Source organism: Marmota marmota, unplaced genomic scaffold, assembly GCF_001458135.2.
Source record: "Marmota marmota marmota unplaced genomic scaffold, marMar, whole genome shotgun sequence".
In the NCBI taxonomy this organism is placed as follows: domain Eukaryota; kingdom Metazoa; phylum Chordata; class Mammalia; order Rodentia; family Sciuridae; genus Marmota; species Marmota marmota.
Window position 1 is genome coordinate 9,220,181 of NW_026000185.1, and position 26,794 is coordinate 9,246,974.

Sequence of the window (26,794 nt, forward strand, 5' to 3'; positions counted from 1 at the left end):
TGACTTGTAATTATTTTTTGCTGTGACATCTCTTATTTATGTGCAGCCCAGCATCTGGTGGAATGCCCGAGGTTCTGAGCAGGTCATGGGGTGGGGGTCAGAGTTTTTCCAGATTATCCTCTTATCCTCAGAGTCGCCTGGAGAAGCCTGACCCCACCGTAGTTCTCACTGAGTCCTCAGTCTGGGCTGCTAGTTAGTAGGGTGGCTGCCAAGTCCAGACACAGCTGGGCCTTCCAACGTGGCATCTGGGTCAGTCAGGTCTGTCTGTCTGACATGACACACTACCCTGATGAGGGATGAGGGTGAACACCCTGCATCCAGTGCTACAGTTTCCCACCAGCATCCTGCTTTGCCTTTTAGCCACACTGGTTTGTGTGGGTTTCTGTATTCACTAGACCCTGCCCACTCGGCTTCCCTGTCATTGCCCATCCAAGGAGTTGGGGTGGTTGCGGCAAGGCCAGTCCAGCGGGGACCTTGTTCTGGGAATAGCAAGGCCTTGACCGTGACCTTAAACAGGGGGCTGACCTACAAGCAAGGGAGAGAGTGTGCCGACTGCCCCAGAAGTCGCTTTTGCCCTTGACTGGAGCTCTCTGGGAGCACTGCCACTTTTAGTTATTCAGTGTCACACTACCCAGTGGTCCCAGGCCCTTGAGATGTATGTCTTCATTACTCCTCGCCACATTCCTCTGAAGTACATGTTAGGTTCATAAACACAGTTTCAGGGCTCCGAGAAAACGAGATGCACTGTAATGGAAAATTAGCTTCCCGCCAGCTCCACCAAGTTTAGAGCTCGTTTTCTTTGATGGCAGCATTCTTGGTGGGGGAAGGAGGAGTGCATGGGGTCAGGAGTTTCAGTGACTAACACTGAGCGGCAGCCACCTCCTGTAACTGGTCGTTTAATGATCTGGTGGCTGCCCAGTGTACGGGATGACCCCGACCTGCTCTGTTTTATTTACCAACCAAAGATACCCCATGCAGCAGCCTCTGAGCCCTGGAATAAATATTCAAGGCCGCCTCCAGCAACTGCACTGCTGCAGAAACCTGGTGGGGTAGAACCAAAGTGGCCTTGCTGGTGCCTCCCTCTCTCCCTGTCCTGAGATGAGGGAGCCATATTCTGGCTGTGGGCGAACCGCTATAGCTATTCGGTTCTTCTGGACTCTATCTAGAAAAGGCCAGATGATTCCCAGGTGTGGACTTGGGGCAGGTGTCAAGGCTCTCAGAATCTCACTTTGGACTTTTCTGGAATGGGAGTAGCTGTCCCAAGATATGAGAGCAGCTGTAAGGTGCTTAGCACAAGCATTAGCCGTCTGACCCTGGGCAAATTGCTGGACTTCTCTGAGATAGTGTCCTTCAGTGATTCTGTGCTGGGGTGATTTTGCTCCTAAGGAAACATTTGTTTGGCATTGCCTGAAGATGTTTTTAGTGTTTATAGCAGGGGTGGGGTAGCAGGGAGCGTCTAGTGAATACAAGTCAGCACTATTGCCCAGGACAGCAATGCATAGGACAGTCCCCACAATATCCACCCTCTGGCCCCAGATGTCAGTAGGGCTGAGAACGAGAACCCTGATGTCTCTGCACTTCACAGAGGCAAACTAAAGCATCAGGTGCTGTGGTCCAGATAAATTCAGAAAGGCACAGGCAGGTGCCCAGCAGTGGTGGCAATAAAAAGAGGCCTGAGACCCAGGGTGCTCAGTGCAGAGTCCCACAGTCTGGGGGGTCAGGATGGGCAGGGGGCATGGAGGGGTGGCTCCTGGAGGAGAGGGCACTTAGGTGAATCTGGGAGCTGCCATGATTCGTCTTCTCTCCTCTGGGGCGTTGATGTGAGAGGAGGGTCCTGGCACTGGCATCCAGGCAGGGCCCGCTGCTGTGGTCCTGGACCTCTCTGAGTGTGCAGCCACACAGGCCTGGGGGCCATGGCAAGGTGTTGGCAGGGAGGAACAGTCACTTCCGCTCCATAGGAGATCACAGGTCTATCCTTTTACATGAAATGGGCTTTCACGTGAAATAGCACCTTGTCCTGATGGTAGCTGTCATCTCTCCGGTTTTTGAGAACACTCAATAGTAAGGGGAACGACAGCACTTGGAGGTGGCCTTCACTTTGGCAAGTTGCTAAGCGCAGACTTCCTGAAGACCCGGGGCCCTACATGCAGAGGAGGTTCTTGGAAGCGAGACTTGAGAGGCAGCACACACCCCCCTCCCACCTCTGTTCACGTGTGGACACCAGGGTCCAGACAGTATCCACTGGCAAACCGGCCCTGGCAAGCCTCCAGCACAGGGGTAAGTGGCTCTCACATCACCACACCCTGTCACCATGTCTGCTGCAGCAGACATAGCTGAGACAAGAGGGCCATGACTGGCTTCCTCCCTCCTGACAAGGATTCCTTCTTCCTTCCAGAAGCCATGAGCCTGTCAGTCAGCTTTGAGCTCCCTGCTCTACACCTGAGATCTCAGTCGCCCTGCTTGGGTGTCCAGTCAGATTTTGACCTACACCTGGTATTTCCTAAAGCACCACAGGTCTTGCCCTTCTGGGCCTTCGAGACCTGGGTCTGCCCTGTCAAAGGCCTTTTAATTCAGAACCTCCCCCGTTCCTGGTCAGCCACATGCCCAGCATGCAATGGAAGCTGGCTTGCCGGGCCTCAGCTTTGCCACGAGTGGCCTCTAGGTGGCGGTGGTGGCCTGCTGCGGCTCTGGCTCTGGCAGAGGCTCCATGTCTTCCCTTCTCATTAGCCACTGCGCCTTGTCTCTGGCCTCCCTGAATTTTGGATCCCAGCGCCCACCTCTTTCTCCCTCTGACTTATGCATTCCCTTTCTCACTTGCGTTTTTCACTGCTGTGAGTGTCGGGTGACTTCGAGTAGGCTTATGAAGCGTTTATTTGTTCAGGGGCTGCAGGAGGGATCCACACAGACCTTGGCCTTGACTGTCAGAGTCATCAGCCGTTGCTTGCTGTCAGATACATATCAGCAAGGATGGCCATGTACCTGTGCGTGTTGGTGCCTGGGACACAGAGGACCAGCTACCACTGCCTCCCTCTCTCCCTCCCACCCATTCGTCCACCCAGACACCCCGTCATCACCCACCCATGCACTGTTAGGAACTGAGATGGCCCAGGAGCACGAGCCAGGGGTCTTGCCCTCAGAGAATTCCTTGTCTGCTAGGGAGAGATCTGTAAAGGCACAAATGCAGGCAGGTGTTTAATTGGTGTTTGTTTAGTCATTTGTTCATTCACCAAATGGTGTTTATCAAGTATCTATTTGCCAGACACTGGTCTGGGGCCTAGGGCACCCGTTTGTGGTGCTTACCTTCTAGTGCAGAGAAGAAAGAGCGGTCCATGAATAAATATGTGAGGCACTTACTCATATGTCCAGCCACGTGGCAGGAGCAGATCCTGGGCAGGGAGAGGTAACGCACCTGTAGAGCCCACTGGGACCAAAGGAGGGAGAGGCCAGTGTTACCTGGTGTGGGGTTAGGGCAGCAGGACCTGAGGAGGCTGGGTGGGAAACTTGTGAGGTTTGCCCAGCAGACAAAGGAGGACCAGGCACTGTAGGCAGAGGGCCCAGCATGGACAGAGGGCAGCCAGGGAGGAGCACCCAGCAGGTAAGGGAGAATTGAGGGGTCTCTGTGGGCAGCTCAGTATGGAGGGAGCCAGCTTTCAGGTGGAGTGTGTGTGTGTGTGTGGGGGGGGGGGATGAGGCTGCAGACATAGGCCCAGAAGAGGCTGAGAAGGGCCTCAGCCAGTCAAGGGGCAAGCCCTTGATCTCCATGTGTGATCATGGGCTTTCAGGTTCAGGACAATGATGCCCTGGCTCTATACTGGTCCACCTCAAGTCCACCTTGGGTAGTGACAGATGAGTGGGGCTCTGTCCCTCTCTTTTCATTAGCCAGAGAAGCTCTGCTTTCATCCTTTAAGTGAATCAGATATGTGCATAGGGTTCAGCATGATCAAGGAGTTTGGATGGGTCATTTGAAGATTTAGTTGAGCGCAGTTATTGTACACGTGGACTTTTGCTGTCAAGATCTGGGTGAGCCTTACTTTATTTGTCTGTGAAATAGGGATGCCAATAGTCCCTGCCTCTTGGGGTTGAGCTATGACACATGCTTCACGTCCAAGTGCCCAGCTCCAGCACCTACCATGTAGTTGGTACTTGGTAAGTGGTGCTGGTGGCAGTGACAGGCAGTACTGTCTTTAGTGTTTCTTCTCCAGGGCTCAGCATGATCCTGAATACACAGCCAACACTCAGAAATAAATGTGAGCTGCCATTTCTCCTCCTTCCAGTCCAGCGTCCCATGGAGAGAACTAGTTTGTCCCTTGTTCCCCTTTACAACCAACAAGATGGAGGTCAGAGGGAAGACAGCCAAATGACTCGGGCTCTGAGGCCCTGCTCGGTAGCTGTGTGAATGTGAGCAAGTCATGTAACCCCTCTGAGCCTCAGTTTCCTGATGTGTGCAGTTCCTGTGAGGATAAAGTAAGATGCGGGGGAGGTAGTGCAGTGAGGAATAGTGACTGGAGTCGCTCTCGGCAACTAACGTCACACATTCAGCTCATTTAGTTCACCTAGGCCAGCCACGTGCATCAGTCAGTGGTTGCCAAACAGTGTGGTGTAACAAACAATCCTAAACTCAGTGACTTAGAACACATGTCTGCATTATTTGAGGGTTGGCTGGACTAGGCTGGCTTGACTCCAGAGAGCAGTTGGCCCAGGGCTTCCCATGAGTGTCTGTCTCCTTGAACTAATAGACCAGCTGGAGCTTGTCCCCCTGGTAGTGGCACTGGTGCAAGACTTCCAGCCCAGCCATGCAAGTGCTTTTCAGGCCTCTGCCTGACTCACACTGACTTTCTATTTGTCAAAGCAAGTTACATGGCCAAGTTCAAGGTCATACCCTGCTTTTAATAGGAAAATTGCAAAGTCAAATGGCAACCAACATGAATACCTGCAAGGGTGAAAAATTGGGGCCAGTAGTTGCTCCCAGAGTGTGGTGTTTAAAGGTCTACCTCTCTTAGGTAATTAAAATTCTCATAAAACTGTGTTTTTCATGTTGCCCTCATGCCTTATGTAATTCTGTGTGCATCAGACATTGATATAGCAGTGTCCTGTGGAGGGCTCCGAGTCTCACCGTGTTGACTGTACTTCATGTGCAAATACAGAGGCTCTCAGGTATAATTTTGACCAAGCCTGCTCTTTACCCTCCAAGTAGAGCACCAAGTTCAATTCATTTATTGGACTCTTATTGCAGGTCCACAACTCCTTATTCAGAACTCTTGGGGTCAGCAGAATTCAATATATTTATTTTCATATTTCTAGTTGGATTTTAGAAAGGAGTAAGTCATGATAAGTGGGTCTAGGGCAGCGCCCTGCAATCTCACACGTCAGTGTCTCCACAGAGACTCGGAGCGCTGACGCGGAGCGCGGTGACTCATGTTCACAAACACCTTCGTTTTGGTTCAGCAGTTTTGCCTCCAGATGAGTTTGTCCTCAACTTACCAAGAGCCTTTGGTTTTCAGGAGGTTTGGGGATGGAGGGTGGTGGGTGGGGGTTTTGGCGGGCAAGTGCTCTCTATTAGTGCTGCTGTTGTAGGCCTGGCCACCTAGGTCACACGGGCCAGCTGGGCCTGGGCCTTGTGAGCAACCCCTCCTCCAGGAACAGGAGTAGTTGAGGCTTTGTTTGCCTGTTTGTGTTGCCCATGGCCATTGGCTTGGGTCAGCAGTCCCAGACTTGTGGTGTGCTGGTCTGTTTGCTGCCTGACCCGTGGGCTTAGACGTAAACTTGAGCCAGGCCACTGTGAAGGTCTTACAGGACTCTCTGGGTGAGCCACGATGGGGCACTGGGTTTTGTGGCCACCGAGGGCAGTGGCCTGCCCCATCGAAGAATCCCTCTGTGTGTCCTGAGGGATTCCTAGAAGCAGGGCTCCAAGTGTCCTCAGGCAGCAGCAGGACAGTCCTGTTTGGACAGTTCTGGGGCCAGAAAGGCCCAGGTTGAGTCTCCTGCTTCATCTGTCAGAGGCTCTGAAGTGCTGGGCTGGCTGCGGGGAGTCCTCGAGTGTGGATATGCACCCAGTGAGCGTCGCCCTTGGGGTGCTGCAGTAGCAGGGTCCCCAGGTGGAAACCCAGGAACTCAGGCTCTGGACCCGGCTGGCTGGGCCTCCTGCCCTGACATGGCTGAGTGACCATCCGGGGGTGATTTGCAAGAGTGGACTTGAAGCACTGTGTGTGCAGCCAGACGTGGTGGCAGTAGGGGAGTGTGTGTGAGTCCACAGTGTGCCTGTGGCTGTGTGTGCGTGCTGGGGAGTGTGCGCTCCTAAGGGGAGTGTGCGTGTGCACAGCCATGCGTACCTGGTGAGGGCTGTGGGTGCCTGTGGGTGTGTCCACCAGGTGAGGGGTGTCATGTCCTGTTTTAGGGAGAGATCCACAGGCTGTGTGAGCTTTTCCCAAGGGATCTGTGGTCTAGGACAGGGGACAGGTTCCCAAGGCTGGCCTGGGGTGACGAGGGCTGCTCAGGAGCTTCCCCAGATGGGAACCTGGAAGGCTCTCCCAGGGCCTTTATCATCATCTTACCTGCCAGTGACCTGCACAGAAGTGCTGGCATCCAGTTGACAGAGGTGACGCTGGACCTCCTCTGCTGCTGTGCCTCCCTCTTTGGTGGGCACTGAGCCTTTTCATAGCCTGTCCCCCAGTTTTCTCCTTATTGAGTAACTGCACCTCCATGGAGAGTTGAATCACATTTAGTAACACTTCAGCTCCTGGCAGAACCACTAACAGCAGTTTGACAGACACATCATGCACGTCACTAAACCATCACAATCACCGTATTGGGTAGGTGCGAGCCATATCCTCATTGTCAGATGCTAAAACCAGGCTCAGAGAGGGTAAGTAGGTTGACCAAGGCCACCCAGCCAGCAGGCGACGGGGCCCCAAGCTCAGCTGAGGCAGCCTGCACTTTAACAGTCTTCTCTGGGGTGGCCCTTCCTACTCTTGGTGATCCTGAGGCATCAGCCTGGGTTTTGCAAGGGTATGGTGGTCTGAAGGATGACTTGTCTAGGGCCAGAGGTCCTTCCCTGCTTCTTGGGGACAAGAGGAGGAAACAGAGGTTTGGGGCTATAAAGAGGTTGGCCTCTCGTCTCCACCACCTACTGGCTCTGGCTTGGGCAAACCCATGTGCGCCTTGCTTACCTGCCATTACAGAAGCTGTGCACCAGACAGTGTGGCCCGCAGTAAGCCTCTGCCATGAGCTTTGCGAGCCTAGGAGATGGGACTTGTCCCTCCCTGTCTGGGATGTCGGATGCACAGCTGTGTCACAGGTACTGTGTAAGGAGGGGCGAGTGCACAGGGTCACTGAGCCGTGTCCAGGCTGGTGGGTGTGTGCAGGCCGTGGGGGGGGTGGAGCCGGTTCTTCGATGTCTCTCTGAGCTCACGTCACAGAGGTGCATGGAGGGCACAGGGCACGTCTGCATACTCTATTGTTTCATTTGTTTTTCGTTACTCTGAAACGATTACTGCAAAAATTCTTAAATTGGATGCTTTTCAAAGGGGAAGATTAAAGACCATGAGCAGTCTTGCAGCTGTGAGAAGAGCCTGCATCTGGGCTGCCTTGCGCCGCTTGGGCAGAGTGTGTCAGTTGGTGGCTTCATCTTGGGCTCTGTGTGGTAGCGCAGGAAGAGGCCACAGGCTGCTTGTGGAGTAAATGTCAGTGGGGTGCATCCCTGAGCCCGGTGGACCCAGTTCACCTGCTGTGGTGTGTCCACCCATCCTCTTTGCACTATATCACTAGAGCCTCCATGGCTCTTTCTGATGGGGAGAGGTGTCCGCAGGGCCAAGATGAAGGGGAGGCTGGGGCAGGGCGAAGAGACCAGATGGAGACCCTGAATGACCACAGCAGAGGGGGCAGGAAAACCTGGCTGGACATGCGCCCCCAAATCCCAGGCAGGCATGCTTCTTGAGGGTTCAGAGGTTGTCGCCATTTGACGAAGGGCCAGTCCTGATCCCATAGTCCTGTACTTGTTGACCACGGTTTCTGCTGGAGAGTTACCATGACTTCATCTCCGTGGTGGACAGGAGGTGTGTCCTTCTGATACCTGCTGCAAGGCTGTCCAGCCCTAGTTCCCAGAGTTGCTGTCCAAGAACGATCTCTGACTTGTGAAAATCAGCTAAAGAGCCAGTTAAGGCAGGAGTGCCTGGCACCGAGGAGTGGCATCTGGGTGGCACGCTTTCCTGTTGACATCTGCTTCTCTAGGGATCGTCTGCTTCCTGCATGCCCACCGCACAGCCATACCGCAGCAGGGTCTTGCTCTCTCCAGGTGGCCCTGCATGGACGCCTATCCAGGGGAAGCTACCTAGGTACTGGTCCAATCCAATTCTTCTTTAGTCTCAGTTCTTTTTATTACAAGAAGCAAAGGCCTCATCTTAACCTGGCTTACCAGAGTCATTTAGTATCCTCCACGGCTGAGGAGTCGAGTCGGGGTTTGGTCCAGGAGCTCAGTCAACCCCTCCCCCGCCCCTGTCCCTTCTCTGTTCTGCTTCCCTCTGGGTTGGCTTTATTCTTTGGTATTCTCCTTCTTTGGAAATTTTTGGTAGGCCCAGACACCCTGGCTCCTGGCTGGCTGAGCTTGAGTGACATGTCCCCCTGTCATGCATGCAGGGCTTTGATTGGCTGGATGTCATGCAGCCTTGAGGCTCGGAGCTGGAGTGGGATCCAGCTCATCTCCGGGACAGAAGTGCCAGCTCCGGTGTAGGGTGTAGACTTGGGCCCTGAGACAGGTGTGTGGCAAGATGGAGCCCAGCCTGGCATGCCTTAAAAGTCACATGGCAAGAGACACTGCAGTTCCTTAAAGGAGGATTAGGTAGTAGGAGGCAGAGGGTCGTTCCCAATCATGCTAGATGGTGACGTGCGCTGGCCGCCTTGATGAATTATCACCTCTCTTGCCCACTGGTTCACGCAGGCGCTGCTGGCCGTAGCATCTTTATCACTGAACCTACTTCTGGGAGGCCAGGTGCAGCCAGTAAACCCCACGTGACCAGACTCTTCATTCAGAAATGGAAGCCAAAAGCCATGCTCTGGGGGTGGCCATCTCCTTGGTGTCTTCGGATGCCAGCTTCGCTTGTAACCATTTTATTCTTCCTGATTTCCTATCCTCAAGCACATTGGGTTTTGGAAGTCACAGTGTAACCCAGCAGACCACCCCTCCTGTAGCATTGGCCTTGTCTGCCCTCCTGTCACTCCCTGGCCCCTGGCCTGCCCCTCCCCCTCCTCCAGGGATGCATACCACCACCACTTGTCTGAGGGCCTGTGGTACAGCTGTTTGTCACAGCACTTGTCTCATTAGGCGTAGTTTCTATGTACATGACTGTCTACCTCACTAGGGCCTGAACTGCTTTAGAGCCGGCACATGGCTTTTGCTAGTAAGAGTTAACTGTCAGTAAGCATTTACATTCCTAGCAACGTGACTGATTTTAAACACCATGTAGCAGGTGGATGCCATCTTAGGTCAAGACATGTGGAGAAGGTTAGTGAATTGCTTGAGGTCACACAGCTATGGGAGTATCAAGTCTAATAAGAACATGAAACCCAGGCTTGCTCCTGGACTGTGCTCATAACCCCTGTTCCAGTTTGTCAGACCTTGCCTGTGTCCATGTGGCCAGCCTGAGTGCAGCATGGGCACATAGTAGGTGCTCAATGAACACTAGACACTGGGGTAGTTTAGAGACCCATGAGTGTGCTGCCTCATCAGGGTGCTTTGCTGCTTTCTCACCCTGGTTGGGCTAGAGGCAGTACTGGCCTCCTGCCCGGGGAAGTGTAACTGGAGAGCGGGCTCTCGCATGGCCCTGGCCCCTTCTCTCCAGGCAAAAAGAAATGTATTCTGCCCTTGGACCTTGATTCCTGCACCAGCAGCCGTGGTAAAGCTTGGGGTCTAGGGCTGTGGGTGAAAGTGGCCTCCCGTCCATCACAGCAGCTCTGTGAGAGGCTGAAACAATTTGGAGCATCAGATCTTCCAAGAAGGGTTTCCTTTAAACTTCTTCAGATTAAAAAAGTTCAGATGGGGTACAGGTCAGTGTTCCAGGATGCCTGGGCCCGGGCTCTGGCTTCACACAGGGTGTTCGGCTTGGTCTCCTGTGGGGGGAGGAGTGGGGTGCATGGCACTGTCTGGTCACCAGTCCTCGGGAGTGCTCATGCCCGAGCCCCATGTCCCTAGTCCACTCTGTATTCTTGATCCCTTTTGGATATTGTCTTTGTTCCTAAATGACAAATACCCATTCCATTTGGGGATGTGGCCAGACCTTTTCTAACATCTCTGTTTTAACGTCCAACTGCACTTGGAGAGGAGGAGGTCAGAGATGCATTGTCTTCGTGGTGTCGGCTGGAAGGCCCATTGCCTACTTATTTCATTTCTCATTTGATCCCGTACTGACAAGAATTTCTCCATTACCAAAGTCAGTGTTCAGTGGAGGAAGGAAATTTGGAAAGCTTGGAAAAGCCATAAAGAAAACAAAAGTCTACCAACATTCAGAATAACACTGTTAGTGTCTTGATTTGTTTCCTGGTCTTATTTTGGGATATAATCGCACATGCACACATATGATTATGATCATATTTATCGGTATATCACGAGTAGTCCTTACATCCCATTATTTCAGAATACATAGGGTCTGGCTGCAGCCGGACTGTGGCATCTGGCTTCTGCTCCTCCTTGCTTCTGCACCCCAGGAACACTTGACTGGTCTTTACATCTCTGAAAAGAGATGCAGAAGACTCTCCCTGCTTCCCAGTGAAATCTCCATTCCATGCAGAACATGGGTGCCACAAATGGAGTGGCCGGTGTCTGGCCGGTGAGCATCTCCTGCAGTCATGTGGCCGAGAGGGTGTAATGTGCATGACTCACACGCCCAGGCTGCTACATGTGACTGCAGCATGAGGTTACATTTCCTTTCACATTCCCCAAATGGGATCGCTGGAGCCCCCAGCAGCTTGATTGCCGGAAATTAGTTCCCATCAAAGTGGCTCCAGCTATTTCTGGGCTCCCCAGGGGCTGTCTCATATGTCCTCGGGGACCTGCACTTTATGAGTCTATGTCCCCTCTTGCTGCCACCCAAGTTGAAAATGTCTCTCATTAGGCTGTCAGGCTCCTGGGCATAGCTGCCACCAGTGGTCACTGTCACTCTGCCGTGGAAGGGGGTCGGGAGTGTGGTGCTTTCTGCTCTTTGCTCTTGGAGCCCAAATGTAGCTACTGAGCCTTTGCTTCCCCCTCACTGCCCAGCCTGGCTAGAACACCCTGCCCATCATCTCTTTTATCTTAGTTTTTAATTTTAGAATATTTAATTGACAAAATTGTATATGCTCAAAGCTGTAATAATGCCAAGCTGTGATACAGATACACATTGTGTAATGACTGCCACAGAGCACCGACGTGGCCACCCACAGAAAACAGAGTGTGCACATGTGTAGGGACACTTGAAATCGGCTTTTTCTAAACGTCAAGTATATAATACAGTATTACTAACTGTAGTCACTCTGCTGTCCCTCGGGTCCCCAGAACTTACCATAACTCAGGTTTTGTCCTCTCTGATCAGTATCCTTACCTGGCTCCTGGCATTCCCCCTCTGTGCTCACTTCTGTGAGCTGGACCTTGGAGTACTCGGGTAAGTGAGCCCATACAGCACTTGTCTGTGTCTGGCTTATTTCACTTAACACGGTGTCCTCCAGGTGTACCCGCATTGTCACAAATTGCAGGGTCCTCTGATGGCTGAGCAGTGACTGAATCACGTCCCACTGCCATGTATATCTGTGTCCTTTAGTCTCTCTTCAGGTGTGGTCGTGGTCTAGGTCAGCATCCCTGCTCGGCTAACTCTGCCCACTTGCCGGCCTCACCCAATGAAAGAACCTGGCCCCTCCCTACAGCCCTAGTCCCTACAGGAAATTATGTCCATGTGTGATTATCAGTGCTAGTCAGGGTGTTCCCTGGCCCCTGAGCTCCAGGAGGGCAGGGATCATGAGCTTTGCTCTCCACGATAGCTCCAGAGGCAGCCCTAGCTTGGCACAGAAGAGGCCACCTTGAAGAGGCAGCAGCACCCCTTCTGATGGAGGAAAGACACCAGACTTGGCTCGGGTCTTGAAGGACAGGCACATGCCCTGAATCTGGGGCCAGCTCTGATCGCCTCTGAAACTCCTGAAATGCAAGCAGTCAGGTGGGAAGGTTGGGCCTTGGGTACCACCAACCAGGCCACTGTGAGAAGGTTCTAGATAGGTGGTAAGTGTCCAGGGACCCTGGAGCTTGGGTGGGAGCACAGCCAACAACTGTGCACTGAGCCGCATCCCCAGATGAAGGGTCTGCTTGTCGCTTAGTCACTACTTGATACTGCTGTCCCAGGCAAAGCAGAGACTGTGCTGGTCCATTCCACTTCCACGCCCTTGCTCCATACCCGCCTTTAAAAGACCCGTGGGACTGTGCCGGTGATTCTTTGTAAATAATGCATCTCGTCTTTTACTTGCCTCCCTCATTTACATAACCCACTGAACTGGAAAGTCATTTTTCTTTGGCTACATTCTTCATCTTATTCTCAGCATTTGGCTGCAATAACATCACTCCGTCAGCGTGGTCATACAGTAATTCAGACTTTTTGTTCTAGCACTGAGGACACTTATAGTTAATAACACATGAAGCCATTTCATTAAAAGGAAAGTTTTGCTAGGATACATTAACACGGGCCGCGAACCAAAACACAAATCATTTCACTCTTTGGCTATTAAGGAAGCAGAATGAATTAGGAACCTAAAGGCATTTTTAACAGAATCTTTGTTATCCTAACGTCATCGGCTGTCTTTGCACTTGACAGTCCTCATGAAGGGCACGGGCCCCCTGCAGTTCCTAGCACTTGCTCTTCTCTCAGATGGGGGCTGTGCAGCTTGGGCTTTGGTACCGCCTGACTTGAAGGCCCAGTTCTGGCCTCCGCTGCCTCCCAGGTCATGTTGGGCACATTTCTTAGTCACTACTTGAGACAGCTTGAGGGCATATAAAAGTGCAGGGATCTGGGGGAACTTTTTATGTACACTGTCTGGCATAGAAAGGTCCTGTTGAGTGGGATGCTGTTGTGCCCAAGTCCAAGAAAGTGCCTGCTCACTCTTGACTATCACAACATGCGAGACCCAGGGTTTGGCTCTGAGGTACGGGGTCTGCCCGACGCAGAGGTTGCATGAGGATAGAAGTGGAAAGGGAGGTGTCGTATGCTGAGCAAGCGGGGAAGCCCGTGTTTGGGACCTAAACCAGCAGCATGTAAAGGTGCATTTATTTGTGACTTCTTGCCACATTCGTGCCGGTGGGTTTCTCTGTGGGGTCTGATCCTCGAGGAGGTTTACAGTGTCCATCAAACATCTCCTACAAGCCACTCCTCCTAAAATACGGCTCTGGTCTAGAACCGTGGGTGCTGTGTGACAGAGCTGTAGAAGTACCCAGCTGGCCTGCAGCAGGCAGAGGGCATGCGGTTCATTCTGGGCCCGAAGCCCGAGGAGTGCTTATCGGCTTTCATTCAGCATTCGAAAGCCCCCTGGAGAAGGCCGTTCATGGAGCTCGCTGTCTGTTGTGTTTTCTGTGGGCAGAGGGGATGCTCTGCTGTCCCAGCCACACCTTGTGCTCGCTGTTTGTGTTTCCTCGCCTGCCTGCATTCGACAATTAATTAGGCATGGTAATTACCTGTTTTAATTTCGTGATTGCACATCCTATAATTACCCCTAATTCTGTAATGGGGAAGTTCGTGTACACAAAGGCAGCGGATGATGAAGGTGACAGGGGTTGTGGTATTAACAGCTGCCATTGCTTGCTGCCTGCGAGGCACAGCAGCCACCCAGCGAAGCTGGCCTTGTCCCCATTCTACAGACGGAGAAGCCAAGTCTCCAGGTGGGATAACATCCCCAAGACCACAGCCAGGAAAGCAGGGGGCGGGGGTAGCCAGGCCTTTCCCCGGCACAGCCCAGGCCTGGGGGCTGTGCCATCAGCCAGCCGGGCCACATGCTTTTGTCAAGAAGAGCCTGGGCCTTCTCTTGGCACACCTGAAACCAGAACCAGGACTTAGACCCAGACAAGCTCTGACTCCCTTCTTCAGAAAAGAAGCGCTTCCCCGTGGCCCTGTCCGTGCAGGCGCTGGTTCTGGGTTCTGTTTGATGATGAGCTAAGGATTCTGCCCTGCCACCCTCGGCGTCCTTCTACCTGCCACCCTCGGCGTCCCTCCACCTCCCTGCGTCATCACGGGCATCACTGGGGCGGTCCTTCCTGGCGGAAAAGAAATCTCAAGACCTGAACTTGCTCTTAAAACAGAGAAGAGAGGATTTGCCCCACTCCTGATCCCAGATGTTACCCTCCTCTCTCATTCTTCTTTTCTGACTCCAGGAGATCGGACTTAAAGTGGCTTTTTATTGCTTGTGTTAAAAGGGAACTTGGTGTCAGAAGAGGTTGAGTCCTTTTACCCCTCCAAGGAATTACCTTTACAGTTCAACCAGAGGGAACTGGGACCAGTCAAATTTAATTTGGTTGGGGGAGCACTTTAAACAAAATAGAAATAAATAAATAACCCTGACAATTTTGAGCATAAGGTCTTTCAGTTCTTCACTGAAATAAGCCTATGATTGATGAAGTGTGATCGAGGACAAGTGCGAGGTTTCCAGTTCTAGGTGCTCAAGCACTATTGTGAGGCCCCCCCCTTAGGTGATCCCGGCTGATTTTAATGGCACTAGATGGGATCTGAAGGGGGAGGAGTACCTGAGCAGGTGAGGTAGGAGGAGACCCTCCTTGAGGTCACATGGTCTGCTCAGGGGCAGGCTCTCGATTCTGCTGGCTGCCTGCACTGCTGGCTTCAGGTCCCCTGGGCCTCTGAGCTGGACCCACAGTGGTAGAAAGCATCAGGACTTGGCAGGGGACGGCTCTGGGTTCACATCCTTCTGTCCCACCTGCCTGGGCAAGTGATGTGGCCTCCTCAAGACTGAGTCCTCGGCAGGAAAGGAGTGATCCTGGTACTACCTTGAGGGTCACCATGAGGGTGCCTGCCTTTAGTGACACCATCTCGTCACAGGTGCTCCCTAGGTGGCGCTGGTCCACAGCCAAGAGCTATATGTTTTATTAAGATTTGAAATGACATTGTTCATCCATTCATCTGCTGAAGGGCACCCAGGTTGGTTCCATAGTTTTTTGTGCATGGAGCTGCTATAGACCATGTTATGGCTGTGCCACTGTAATATGCTGATTGTAAGTCCTTTGAGTATAAACCGAAGAGTGGGATGGCTGGGTCAAATGGTGGTTCCATTCCAAGTTTTCTCCTGAGTCCAGGTGGCAGCACCACCCAAGCCCCCCTTGGCACCCTTTTCAAGGTGGACAACATGGGGTGGATGGGGATGTTTGTCACACCAGCCCCGTTACGCAGTCTCCAAGGTCCTTTCTAGTGCCAGCTGACTGAAGTTCAGAGTCCTCGAACATATGCTGTCCCCCATAGTGGGGATACACCTAGGAGGAGCTTAGAAGGCCAAGCACTGCCATCTCCAGGATAGTTGATCTGACCCGAGCATCTCATAGGATGTTCGACAGAAATGCAGGCAAGTTAGGCATCATTCTGGTTTTAAAGACATTTCAAGAATTTAAGACATTAGCCAGGTGTGGCGGCTCATGCCTGCAATCCCCACAACTCAGGGAGGCTGAGGCAGGAGGACTGCAAGTTTGAAACCAGCCTCACCAGCTAAGCAAGGCCCTGTCTCAAAACATTAAAAATTAAAAATGGGCTACAGATGTTGCTCAGTGGCTAAGCCCCCCTGGCTTAAATTCCCAGTTTAAAAAAAAAATAAGAAATCAAAGAGTCTTATAGGAAATGCAGGCAACTTGGCACCATCTAGGTTTGCCAAAGCAAGGGGCGGGGCCAGAAATGAGACAGCTGAGGTGGTGCCGGAGCCTTCCAAGCCCACAGAAACTGTGCAGTCTCCCCAAGGCCTGCCACCAGCAGGGCCATCCCTTAGGACAGTGCTTGAAGGAGTCTGAGCAGGGGACATGCGCAGGGCCTGAAGGGCTACGTGGGAGGCCAGAGGACAGCTGGAGGTTAGGCGTGGTCCAGAATGTGGGTGACTCTGGAGGGGCTCAGAGGTGGAGGCAGCAAGCCTGTCTTTGGGTCATTGGATGTGGGGGGCGAGAACAGAACTGGTCTAAGTTGATGTGCAGACTTCTGGCTCAGCATCTGGGGGTCCACCTGGGAGGGACCAGGCTCCAGGGAAGGAGGAGCAGGTTACAGGACAGATCCTGGTGCAGACACCTATGGGCGGTCAGCAGAGCGCCAGACTTGGGTGGCGTCATCCTAAAAATGAAACATGCAGACCCAGGAGTGGTGTGTGAGTGGGAGTGGAGGGACGTGGGCAGCAAAGGAGCGCCCATGGGAGAGCCCAGCGGGCAGCAGGGCAGTGAACAGCTGGTTCTTAAATGCACCTTATGAAAAATGAAAAATGCCAGCAGAGTTGACCACGCACATCAAGGGCCATGTTTACCGTTGTGCTCGGGAGGCTCCAAGGTGTGGGTTGGCATCCGCCATTCGCAGATCACAGTAGCTCCCATCCTTGCAGGTGACCCTGCATCCATTCGTCCCGCTGCTTGGTCCCCATGCACAGTAGTTGCTCTGAGTCCCTGTCAGGTGTGAGGGCCTGGAGAGGGCTGGTGGACTCGTGCTCCTGATTTGCCACCCTAGTGTCCTTGTGAGAGTCATACCCTGACATGAGGAAGCCGTGTGCCCTGGGTGCTGTCGGGCCTGGGTATGCCCTTCGGTTCAGGTAGGCTAACCAAGTCCAGCCCTTGGCCTCAGCCTCCTCACTGCCAGCTCGTCTGCAACTGGGTCTGCATGACCCCAGGCACAGCTGCGTCACCTGTAGACCTGCATGGTCTTCAAACCACTGCAGAGGGAGGTGCTGCTTCCTGCTCCTGTACAAACGAGGAAGTGACGGGCCAGGGAGGTGACGGGCTCATCCATCCCACACCTGAGCCCGGGCCTTACATCAGGGCCTCCCGAAGGGACCCACTAATTGGGATCACCCAGGAAGCCCCTGTACAGGGGGCATCCCTGGGTCTCGGTGGTGAGATTTGGAAAGGCCCTACCCTCTCCACACTGGATTTTGAATGGATTTGAGGAGAAATAACCATAATGAGGACTTCCTGAACAGTTAGACCAGAAGTCATCAAACTTTCTTGGAAAAGCCAGAAAGTAAATGGTTGGAGCGTAGCAGGCTGTGTGGTCTCTGGCCCCCACTGCAGTTTCAAAGCAGCTGTAGGCGACAGGCAGACAAGTGGACGTGACTGCACTTGGCCTGTGAACCATAGTTTGCTTACTCTGATCTGAATAATTTGCACTATGTGTGATGATCCAACAAGTGTGAATTTTTCACACTCCAGGGGGTGTTTGGGCTTCTATAAGAATACACCCAAGCTGATATGGTCTCTTTAAAAACGTTATCAGATCAGAATTGCATTCAGCTGTTAGTACAAAGACCCCTAAGACATTAGCCTGAACAATTAAGGACTATTTCTCTTTTGTTAAAACAAATTTGGGGGGTGGCGCTGGGTTGTGGCTTAGTGGAAAAGCAATTGCCTGACATGTGTGAGGCACTGGGTTCGATTCTTAGCACTACATATAAGTAAAATAAAGGTCCTTCGACAACTAAAAAAAAATCTTTAAAAATTTTTATTTTGATTAATTAATAATTGGTGGGATGATTCTCCTCAGAGACCCAGAGTCCTTCCTGTTTCTCAAGATCACCTCATGATCACAAGATGGCTCCTGGAGTACCAGTTATCACATCTGTGTTTGAGGGAGAAAAAGATAGAACAGCAAAATGATACTTGGTAGCTGAGTCAGATCTCTCTAGAGAACTTTCTTTTATAGCTTAGAAGTCCCCACTGATTTTTGCTCTTAGTTCATTAGCCACTCTTACCCGTAAGGGAGACAGAAAAAAAATTAGTTTAAAAGGTTTTTTTTCCCTCTTTTTTTAGCTGAATACATTGCTATCCCCAAGAATATCAGGGGGAAATAGGTACTAGATGGGTAACTGGCACTTGCTGTCACTCGAGAGTAATGCACTAAAGTCCCTTGAGCTCTTCTAGGTTTATTTAACTGATTTATATGTCACTTGTAGATTGTGGAAATCTAAGATCCAGATCTCAATAACCAGCCGAGCCTTCCAGGTGCTTTTGGGGCTCAGTATATAAATCGAATATCCATCCCGCCAGTCACCATCCACTGTGTGCACAACCAAGACAAGAAACATTTAATACATACCTTTTCCTCTTCGGACAGCTTTGGCTGCTAGAAATTTCTTCCCCCTAAAATTGGTCTTGTCTTTTCCACCTGCTGAAAGTCTGTTTCCTGAAACCCTCTGGACACGTTTAGCGGGTCTCTCCTCTTTGCCGTGGCAGCCTTTCCAGGGATTGGGAGAGCTCACCTGCTTCCTCTGTTCCTGGGTGTTGTCATCCTCCTGGTTGCCATCTTTCTTCTGATTATTTGAATATCACCTTCCCAGGCCTAGTGCCTCTCAAAGTGTACAAAGTGTGAATGATCCACTGGGAGTTCCTGTTGAAATGCGGGTCTTGAGTCAGTTTGCTGGGGTGGAGCCCAAGATTCTGCATTTTTGACATTTTCCCATTGATGCCAGTGCTGCTGGTCCAGGGACCACAGTTTGAGTAGCATGTGATCTGGGCCTTTCTGAACAAAGATCATCTCATAATAGGTGGCAAGCAAACCCATCAAGTAGGACTGATGATTTAGAATGGAGCAGAGCCATCAACTCCTCTATTCTGGAAGTTCATGTCTTTTAATGAGGACACAGGTCACATGGGCTTTTCCTGGTGGCCCTCCTCCTGGTGCACTTAGCTGGAGCACCGAGCCCTCCTCTGTTCCCCAGGCCCCTGCTGTACCGTGTCCTCCCATGGTGTTAGGACCCCACGTTGATCTGTAGAATTTCATCACGTTGAATTAGATCCCTCAGGCCAGTCGAGAGCACTTGGTGTCTGTCACCAGTATGTTTACTGTCTCTCTTGGCTTGGGGGCTTCTGTAAACTTGATAGGCCTCCTGTTTCTCCATCTAATTCCACTGGAAACTTCTGCCCATTAATTGAAATTTTTTGGCACAAACCTTCCTTGCCCGTGTTCACAGGAATATTGTGAGAGACCCTGACTGACATTCAAGGACATGATGTCCACATTTGGGGATCACAGGTGGTTTCACCTAGAGGCAGAATTCATCACTCACATCAGAGATGTCTATTTTTATGGTTAAAGATATTCCTAACACGTGTATTGACGTTTACTTGTTGCAAATGACAACAGCCATTTCTCACTGGGGATTTTACTCCCTGGGCTGTTTCGACTCATGTAATTTCTTAGTGCGTTGCTCTCTGGGATGTGGTTGCCATGTGTCCCTGGGAGATGCTGGGGCCAATCAACGCTGATGAAGGAGCCCTTGCATTGGTGCCCCCACGGCTTTCACTGGGAAGTCACAACTTAATTAAAATAAGGAAGTTTTATGTCCTGGTGTGCTCATCCCATCTGGAGGTGACCTTTCCTCCGAGCTGTCGAGCAGATCTCAACTCTGGTGTCAATCCCAAATCTAATCCCAGCTCCTCCCTGCGGAGGTCTTCGTGGCCCCAGGAGGAGGCTCGTTGCTGGGTGACCCACCGCTCTCAGCTTGGTTGTGTGGATGGGAAGAGGGTGGCCAGTGAGGTGGCCTTGCTGTTCCCAGCAGCCTGTTGGTGCAGCAGCACCCACAGGACAATGTGGAAGTGTCTGCTGCTAAGTGCGCTGTGGTCTCTGCTGCCGTTGGGGAAATGGCACACAGCGTGATGTCCTTGCCCGTCTTTCCTGTGCCTGTTTGTTCAGCCAGTGCCACTGAGGCCCTGCTCTGTGGCATGCACACGGCACCCCGAGGAGGTGACACAGACTTGGCCCTTCTCTCGAGGAGCTGGTTTTCCTGGGTGGCATGCTGAGAAACCCTGCCCCTGGTGCAGAGCATGGTGAGAGGGAGGAGTCCATGTCTCGTCTTGCTTTCCTTGGCAGGTCTACATCCGGATAAAGGACGACGAGTGGAACGTCTACCGGCGGTACACGGAGTTCCGGAGTCTGCACCACAAGCTGCAGAGCAGGTTCCCCCAGGTGCGGGCCTACAGCTTCCCACCCAAGAAGGCCATCGGGAACAAGGTACGTCCTGCGCAGGGCCGGCCGCCCTCCCACTGCCTGAAAACATGCTTTCTAAAGAAAGTTGGCCAAAATAAGAAAAAATAGAAAAGAGAAAATAGTCAGCTGGCTCCAGCCACCCTAGGTAGCCACTGCTGTCCCTCCCAGGGCAGGGACAGCGACAGCTCCAGGAAGGGCCAAGTGCAGACACTTCGGCTCTGTGACCACACATTTCTGCCACAGGCCCCCTACCCGCCACGGTGGCAGGGACACTCTGGACAGTGCGGATACCCAGGTGGCAGCTGGGGTTGGCCTGTGGGTCCAGTTTGCGGTCGCTGTCCTGGACAGTGGCCTTTCTCATTTGCATCCACAGCTGTGCTATTCACCTGGCCGCGCCATGGGGCGAGCACTTGCTTGGGGGCTTTCTTTATCGTAGGGTCACCCCATCAAGAGGGCAGTGATGCATGTGACCTGGCTTGCTCCAGGGGTTGGTCCCAGTGCCCTGAGGGGAGGCGCACCCACAGCCCCACTGGTAGAGGGGTACACCCTGGTCCAGCAGGAAGCTCTTGAGCACCTCTTCTTGTCGCCGTGTGAGGGGCCAGCACTGGACAGGACAGCATGGGCTGGGCCCGGTGTGGAAGCCTATTCACGGTCTGCTGCAGAAGCTGCCACCCCTTGCCCACCCCACTGTTTGCTTGGCTGCATTTGGGCCACCTGGAGCCTTGGGATCCACCGCCCCTGCCTCCCAGCCCATTCTGATTTCACCGCTCTGGAGCGAGGCCTGGGCCTTGAGGGGTCGGGGGCTCTCTGGATGCTCTGGTCCACGGCTGAGCTGGGGAGCCGGGCTCAGGCAGGAGGTGGAGGTTCTTCAGCAGCGTCAGCGCATTAGGTGGCAGGGCAGGGGCAGTCCGATCCCATGAGGTGGAGCCGTGAGCCTCCTCAGGAAAGGAGCTGAGACTGTACGAGCCTGATCCCTGGGGGACGGTGGTGGGTCTCCAGGTGTGGCCTCCACCTGGCCCGTCAGCATCCCTGGGGGCTTGGCAGACATGATGACATGCACATTGTTTTCTTCCTTTTTGTGATGCTGGGAATCAAACAGGGTTTTGCACACACCAGGATGCCACTAAGCTACACCCCCAGCTAAAAATGCAGGTTCTCGGGCTCCACCCCAGACCTGCTGATCCCCAGCTCCAGGGCTGAGACCTGCAGTGTGGCTTAACCAGCAGGCAGTGCTGATGCTGGGGGCAGTGGGAGGCAGCCGGAGACCCCTGTCCTGTCCCATGGACAAAACAGGGGCCAGGTCCGGGTGGTGGATTTCCCACGTCTCTCTCCAGGGGGACCTTGGCAGGATTTCCTCGGACCTCTGTCATATAGCAAGAGTTTGTATGACCCACTGCCCGCCCTTGGAATTCCACAGGGACAGCCACTGTCACTGGCTGGTACATCGACTTGGGCATGGATTTATGAGTTAAAAATGCTAGGAATCTGACCCCCTAGAGGTCTACTGGGTTTCAGCAGGAATGGTTTTAAAGCAGATTCTCTCAGGTTGAGAATAAATCTATGCTTCATTTTTCTACTGAAGAACAAACAGTGGAACTGAACCCAAACACATACAAAACTTGTTTGTAGCAAGGAGTACAATAATTCTTTTGAAAAGAGGATGGAAAATTACATATTGATTTAACCTAATGACTTGTAGGCTCATACAAAGCTTGGGACCCATCCAGAATGTCTAAAAATGTCATAAAACAGAAGTCAGACTACATAGCGCATTATCATGGTAAGATTTTCTCATTGGCAAAGGTCTTACCTGACACCCTCCTCATTGAGCCTGCCCTGTCTGCAACTGGCTGAGGCACCTCCAGTACAAGGCTGCACTGAGGGGATTCAGAGAGTAGAGGATCTAGTGTGAGCTTCCTATTGCTGCTGTAACAAATCAAAAACACAAGGGCCTGAAGGAACAGATTCATATCTTACAGATACAGAGGTCACAAGTCCAGAATCGGTCTGATGGGGCTAAAATCGGGGTGTTGGCAGGAAGGGTTCCTTCTGAGGCCCCGGGAAAGAGTCTCTGGCTGTTCTGCAGTTTTGGCTCGTGGCTCTCTTCTGTCTTCCAGGACTGCAGTCATGTCACTGTGACCTCTGCCTGTGTCCTTCTTGTCACCTCTGCTTCTCACCTTCTTTTGATGGCAGTGAACCCCTCCAGCTCACCTCCCATCTCAGGACCCTTCTTTGAGTCATGGCTGCTAAGTCCCTGTTGCCAGGGAACGTGACGGGGATGAGGAGGGAGATGGCCTGGGGCACCCTTCAGCCAGCCACATGCCCTCGTGGCTAGATGCACCTCCATTCTGACCCTGCACCTCCCGAGTCCTGCAGTTACACAAACCTTGTTTAAGATGAAACAAGTCCATGGTGAGCACCGGCCCTGGGAGCACTGGGTGGGGACAGAGCTCAGTGAGCTGAAGCTCACTCAGGCCTGGAGAGCAGAGGGTACTCCTGGCGTTGAGTGACCTAGGAAGAAGGCATGGAGCGCTGGGCCCATCCTGTCCGCATGGGGCCTGTGAGCAGGTTCTCTTTGCAGAGGGCCATCCAGGGCCTCCTGCCTCCCTCCACCCTCCCTTACCTCCAGGCCAGGAGGGACTCGTCCCTGCAGGTCCTGGGACTGAGTGCCAGTAGCAGTGGGCTTTCTTCTGTGAAGCTGGCGTCACTGGAGCAGTGGCTGCTTGTGCCCCAGTAACTTGATCAGCAAATGTCTGCGCTCAGGGAGGCAGGTTGGCCCTGGCTAGCTAGTCACTAGATGGACTGCCCTGTTCCCGGGGGACAGGGGGTCCTCTCCAGCCTGTGCTGCCCTTTAACTTGTCACTGGCTGGTTAGACAGCGATTGTGCTCTGACCCCTCTTCCTCTGCGTCTGGGCTAGGATGTACCCCCTTCCCTTTAGTCCACTTGGGCTGTTGCCCAGGACGTCTGAGCAGTTCTTCCCGTTGTCAGGAGGACTGAGTCGGGTGCAGGACATTTAAGGACCAGCAGAGGCCACGGATGAACTCAGTTAAGGTCAGACTCGGGCAGCCCCGACTGGGCCTGAGACCCTGAGGACACGATTTCTGGAGTGCTTTGATTCTAAACTGGCCCAGAAAATACAGCCACATCAGAATCTTCCCCTTGACTGGACAGCTTCAGGGTGACTCCATGGTCTGCGTGGACCACTGGGGTGCACACCAAACCCAGTGAGTGGATGGATTGTGGGTGAGCTGGAGCTTGCGTGCTGTGTTACCCTGCGCCGTGGTCTGTTAACAGACTCCAGAATCCAGAGACCTGAGCGTTACTCAGGGAAATGTTGAGCAGTTGGCCTTTTTTCCAGGTCAGATGAATATCCTGTCGCTTGGCTTTCTGTTATTTCCCCCGTAATGCCATCACTGGTGACTGTCTGCAGGTCTCAGAATTAAAATGTCATCTGGACCCCAATTTGAACCCATTTTTAATTGATAAATGAGTGCACGGTATAGTTCGGGACTTTTATCTTTATCAAAGAATTCCTGTTGCGCGTAGCAGGCGTGTGGTAACGTAGATGCACAGATCCTCGGAGCCTCCTAGAGGGATCCGTGTCCTGGGACGCCTGGCACCCCATCCAGGTTAAAGTAGCTGACCTGTCAGTCCACCACTCCACCAGGTTCATTCCTCGTAGCTAAGTTAAGCCACAATGGAGAGCCAGTTAACTCTCATTGTCACAGATGTGGGACTTCTGTCGGTCAGGACAGGCTTGGGAAGGCTGAGGTAACACACAGTTCCAGGATCTTGGTGACCTAAACAGACAAAGGAGTGTTCTGGCTCATGTTCCACGTTCATGGGAGCTGGGAGCTCTGCTCCCCACGGAGTGGGATAGTTGGGTCAAATGGTGGTTCAATTCCAAGTTTTCTGAGGAATCTCCATGCTGTTTACCAGAGTGGTTGTGCCAATTTGCAGTCCCACCAGCAGTGTGTGAGTGTACCTTTCTCTCCACATCCTCACCAATATTTATTGTGACTTGCATTCTTGATAATTGCCATTCTGGCTGGAGTAAGATGGAATCTTAGTTTAGTTTTAATTTGAATTTCTCTAATTACTAGAGATATTGAACATTTTTTCATATATTTGTTGACCAATAATATTTCTTCTGTAAAGTGCCTGTTCAGTTCCTTTGCCTATTTAGTGACTGGGTTATTTGGGGTTTTGGTGTTAAGTTTTTTGAGTTCTTTATATATCCTGGAGATTAATGCTCTATCTGAGGTGCAGGTGGCAAAGATTTCCTCCCATTCTGTAGGCTCTCTCTTCACATTCTTGTTTCCTTTGCTGTGAAGAAGCTTTTTAGCTATTTATTGATTCATTTTTAAAATGTGTTATTGTATTTTTTATACCTTTATCTATTTTTATGTGGTGCTAAGGATGGAACCCAGTGCCTCACGTGTGCTAGGCAAGTGCTCTTCACTGAGCTACAACTGTGGCCCCCATTTATGGATTCTTAAGTTTACTTCTTACGCTTTAGGAGTCTTGTTGAGGAATCTGTTCCTAAGCCAACAGGATGGAGAGTTGGGCCTACTTTTTTTCTAGTCGGTGCAGGGTCTCTGGTCTAATGCCTAGGTCCTTGATCCACTTTGAGTTGAGTTTTGTGCAGGGTGAGAGATAGGGGTCTAATTTCATTCTGCTACGTATGGATTTCCAGTTTTCCCAGCATTATTTGTTGAAGAGGCTATCTTTTCTCCCATGTATGTTTATAGTGCCTTTGTCTAATATGAGATAACTGTATTTATGTGGATTTGTCTCTGTGTCTTCTATTCTGTACCGTGTCTGTTTTGGTGCCAATACCATGCTGTTTTTGTTACTATAGCTTTGTGGTATAATTTAAGGTCTGGAATTGTGATGCCTTCTGCTTCACTTTTCTAAGAATTGCTTTGGCTATTCTGTGTCTCTTATTTTTCTGAATGAATTTCATGACTACTTTTTCTATTTCTATGAAAAACGTCATTAGAATTTTAATAGGAACTGCATTAACTCTGTACAGTGCTTTTTTGTTGGCATGGCCATTTTGACGATATTAATTCTGCCTCTCTAAAAACATAGGATGTCTTTCCATCTTCTGAGGTCCTTCAATGTCTTTGTTTAGTGAGAATCAGAATCTCCACGGTTGGCTGTCACTATCCCCAGGGAGCATGACTCTCTAAAGAAAGTCTTAGTTTACCTGCCTCCCTAAACCCTGCTTGGATTAGTGTAACCCAAGCCACTGTCGTCTCTGGTGCTGGCCCCCAGGGTGGCTGCCCTTTTCCACTTGCCTTCTGATAATCGACTTTCTATCCTGTAGCCAAAGTGAAGTTGTACAACATAAATCAGATTGTGTCCCTGTACGATAAAACCCTGCACCAGCACCCATGGTACTTACAGTGGGGATTCCTTACTGTGCTTTTGAGGTGTCCTTGAAATGTACCCTGCCTTGCTCTGCCACCTCCTCTCATGCCCACTCTCCCTCTCCACTTACCATACCACCCTCCTAAGACTTCACATGGTTGCTGCCTCAGGGCCTTTGCACCTGGGGATCCCTCTGCCTGGAAGGGCCTTTTCTAGACCTCTGCAAGGAGAGCTCGTTTGGTTCTTCAGCTCTGGCTCAGATTCCTGCTCCAGAGGGAGGCCTTTCCAAGCCTCAGTGCCTGTGCTGCCCCAGCCTCTATCACCCACGCATACCCCTGCCGTGGTCTTCTTCCCAGCATGCACCATTATTTGAAGTGACTTCTTCACGTACTCAATTGTTTTCTGTTTCTCTGCTCTGGTGTGGGGCCCATGAAACGGGGCCTGGGTCTGTTCTGGGCACTGCCCTGTCCTTGCTCCTTGAAGAGGACCTGACATAATGAGATCCCCATGGCCTGAATTAATGAATAAACAAACAGAAATGGAATGGAAATTTTTGCCGCGTGTTTCCTCTTCACTTGACTGGGTCTCACAGTTCAAAAATCTGAATTCCAAAAGTGGGCAGAAAACTTTGAGCGTGACCCAGGAGGTTGCTCCGCTCTGCGTTTGGCTGGGCGTTTTTGCAGGATGGGCGAGAGGCAGGCAAGCTCTGGAGATGGGAAGGTGGCCCTGAAGGCCTTGAGGCGCAAGGGGGCTTTGCAGGCGTGGGTGGAGGGCTCATTTTTTGGGCGTTGTTACTGAGAGCCTCCATTACTCCTCAGTGAGCAAATGAGTGTTGAGAGACTGTCATTGCCTCCTCGGATAATAGATTCAGTCTCTGAAGTTCATCTGGCATTAAGGCGAGGCAAATCGCTTTCCCGGGAGCTGAGATAATTCAACTTGTTGGAGAAATTATGCATTAAAATCCTCATTAAAAACACACACCACCATGCGCGGTGGAGGAGCGGCGGGTGTGTGCTGAGCCGTGGAAGGCTCCTCTGCGCTCCTCTGAGATGCCGCAGGCCCGTGAGCAGGGTTCAGAGGTGGGAGTCAGCAGGCGCTCACAGGACACCGTGGCTGACCAATCTTGCCCTTGGTGAATGTGCCCAGAGCCGGGGCGTGACGCTGGGCCAGAGGAGACTGGCGAGTCCAGCTTGGTATCCGCTCTGGAAGTCGGGGCCTCACAGGGAGAATGGCAAGCAGATCTGCCCCCCCC

At 52.0% G+C, this 26,794-nt stretch overlaps 1 protein-coding gene across 5 annotated transcripts in view; it reads left to right on the forward strand.

Annotated features, from left to right (window-relative positions):
• Positions 1-26,794, forward strand: part of Snx29 (sorting nexin 29) — a 386,701-nt gene that overhangs the window by 322,063 nt on the left and 37,844 nt on the right. For 4 of the 5 annotated variants that reach the window (XM_048789519.1, XM_015490624.2, XM_048789520.1 and 1 more), the window contains one exon: positions 20,049-20,189. The exons of the other annotated variant lie outside the window; for it this stretch is intronic. In XM_048789519.1, coding sequence (XP_048645476.1) covers positions 20,049-20,189 — 141 coding nt within the window. The remainder of the gene's footprint in view (positions 1-20,048; positions 20,190-26,794) is intronic. 5 annotated transcript variants of the gene reach the window in all.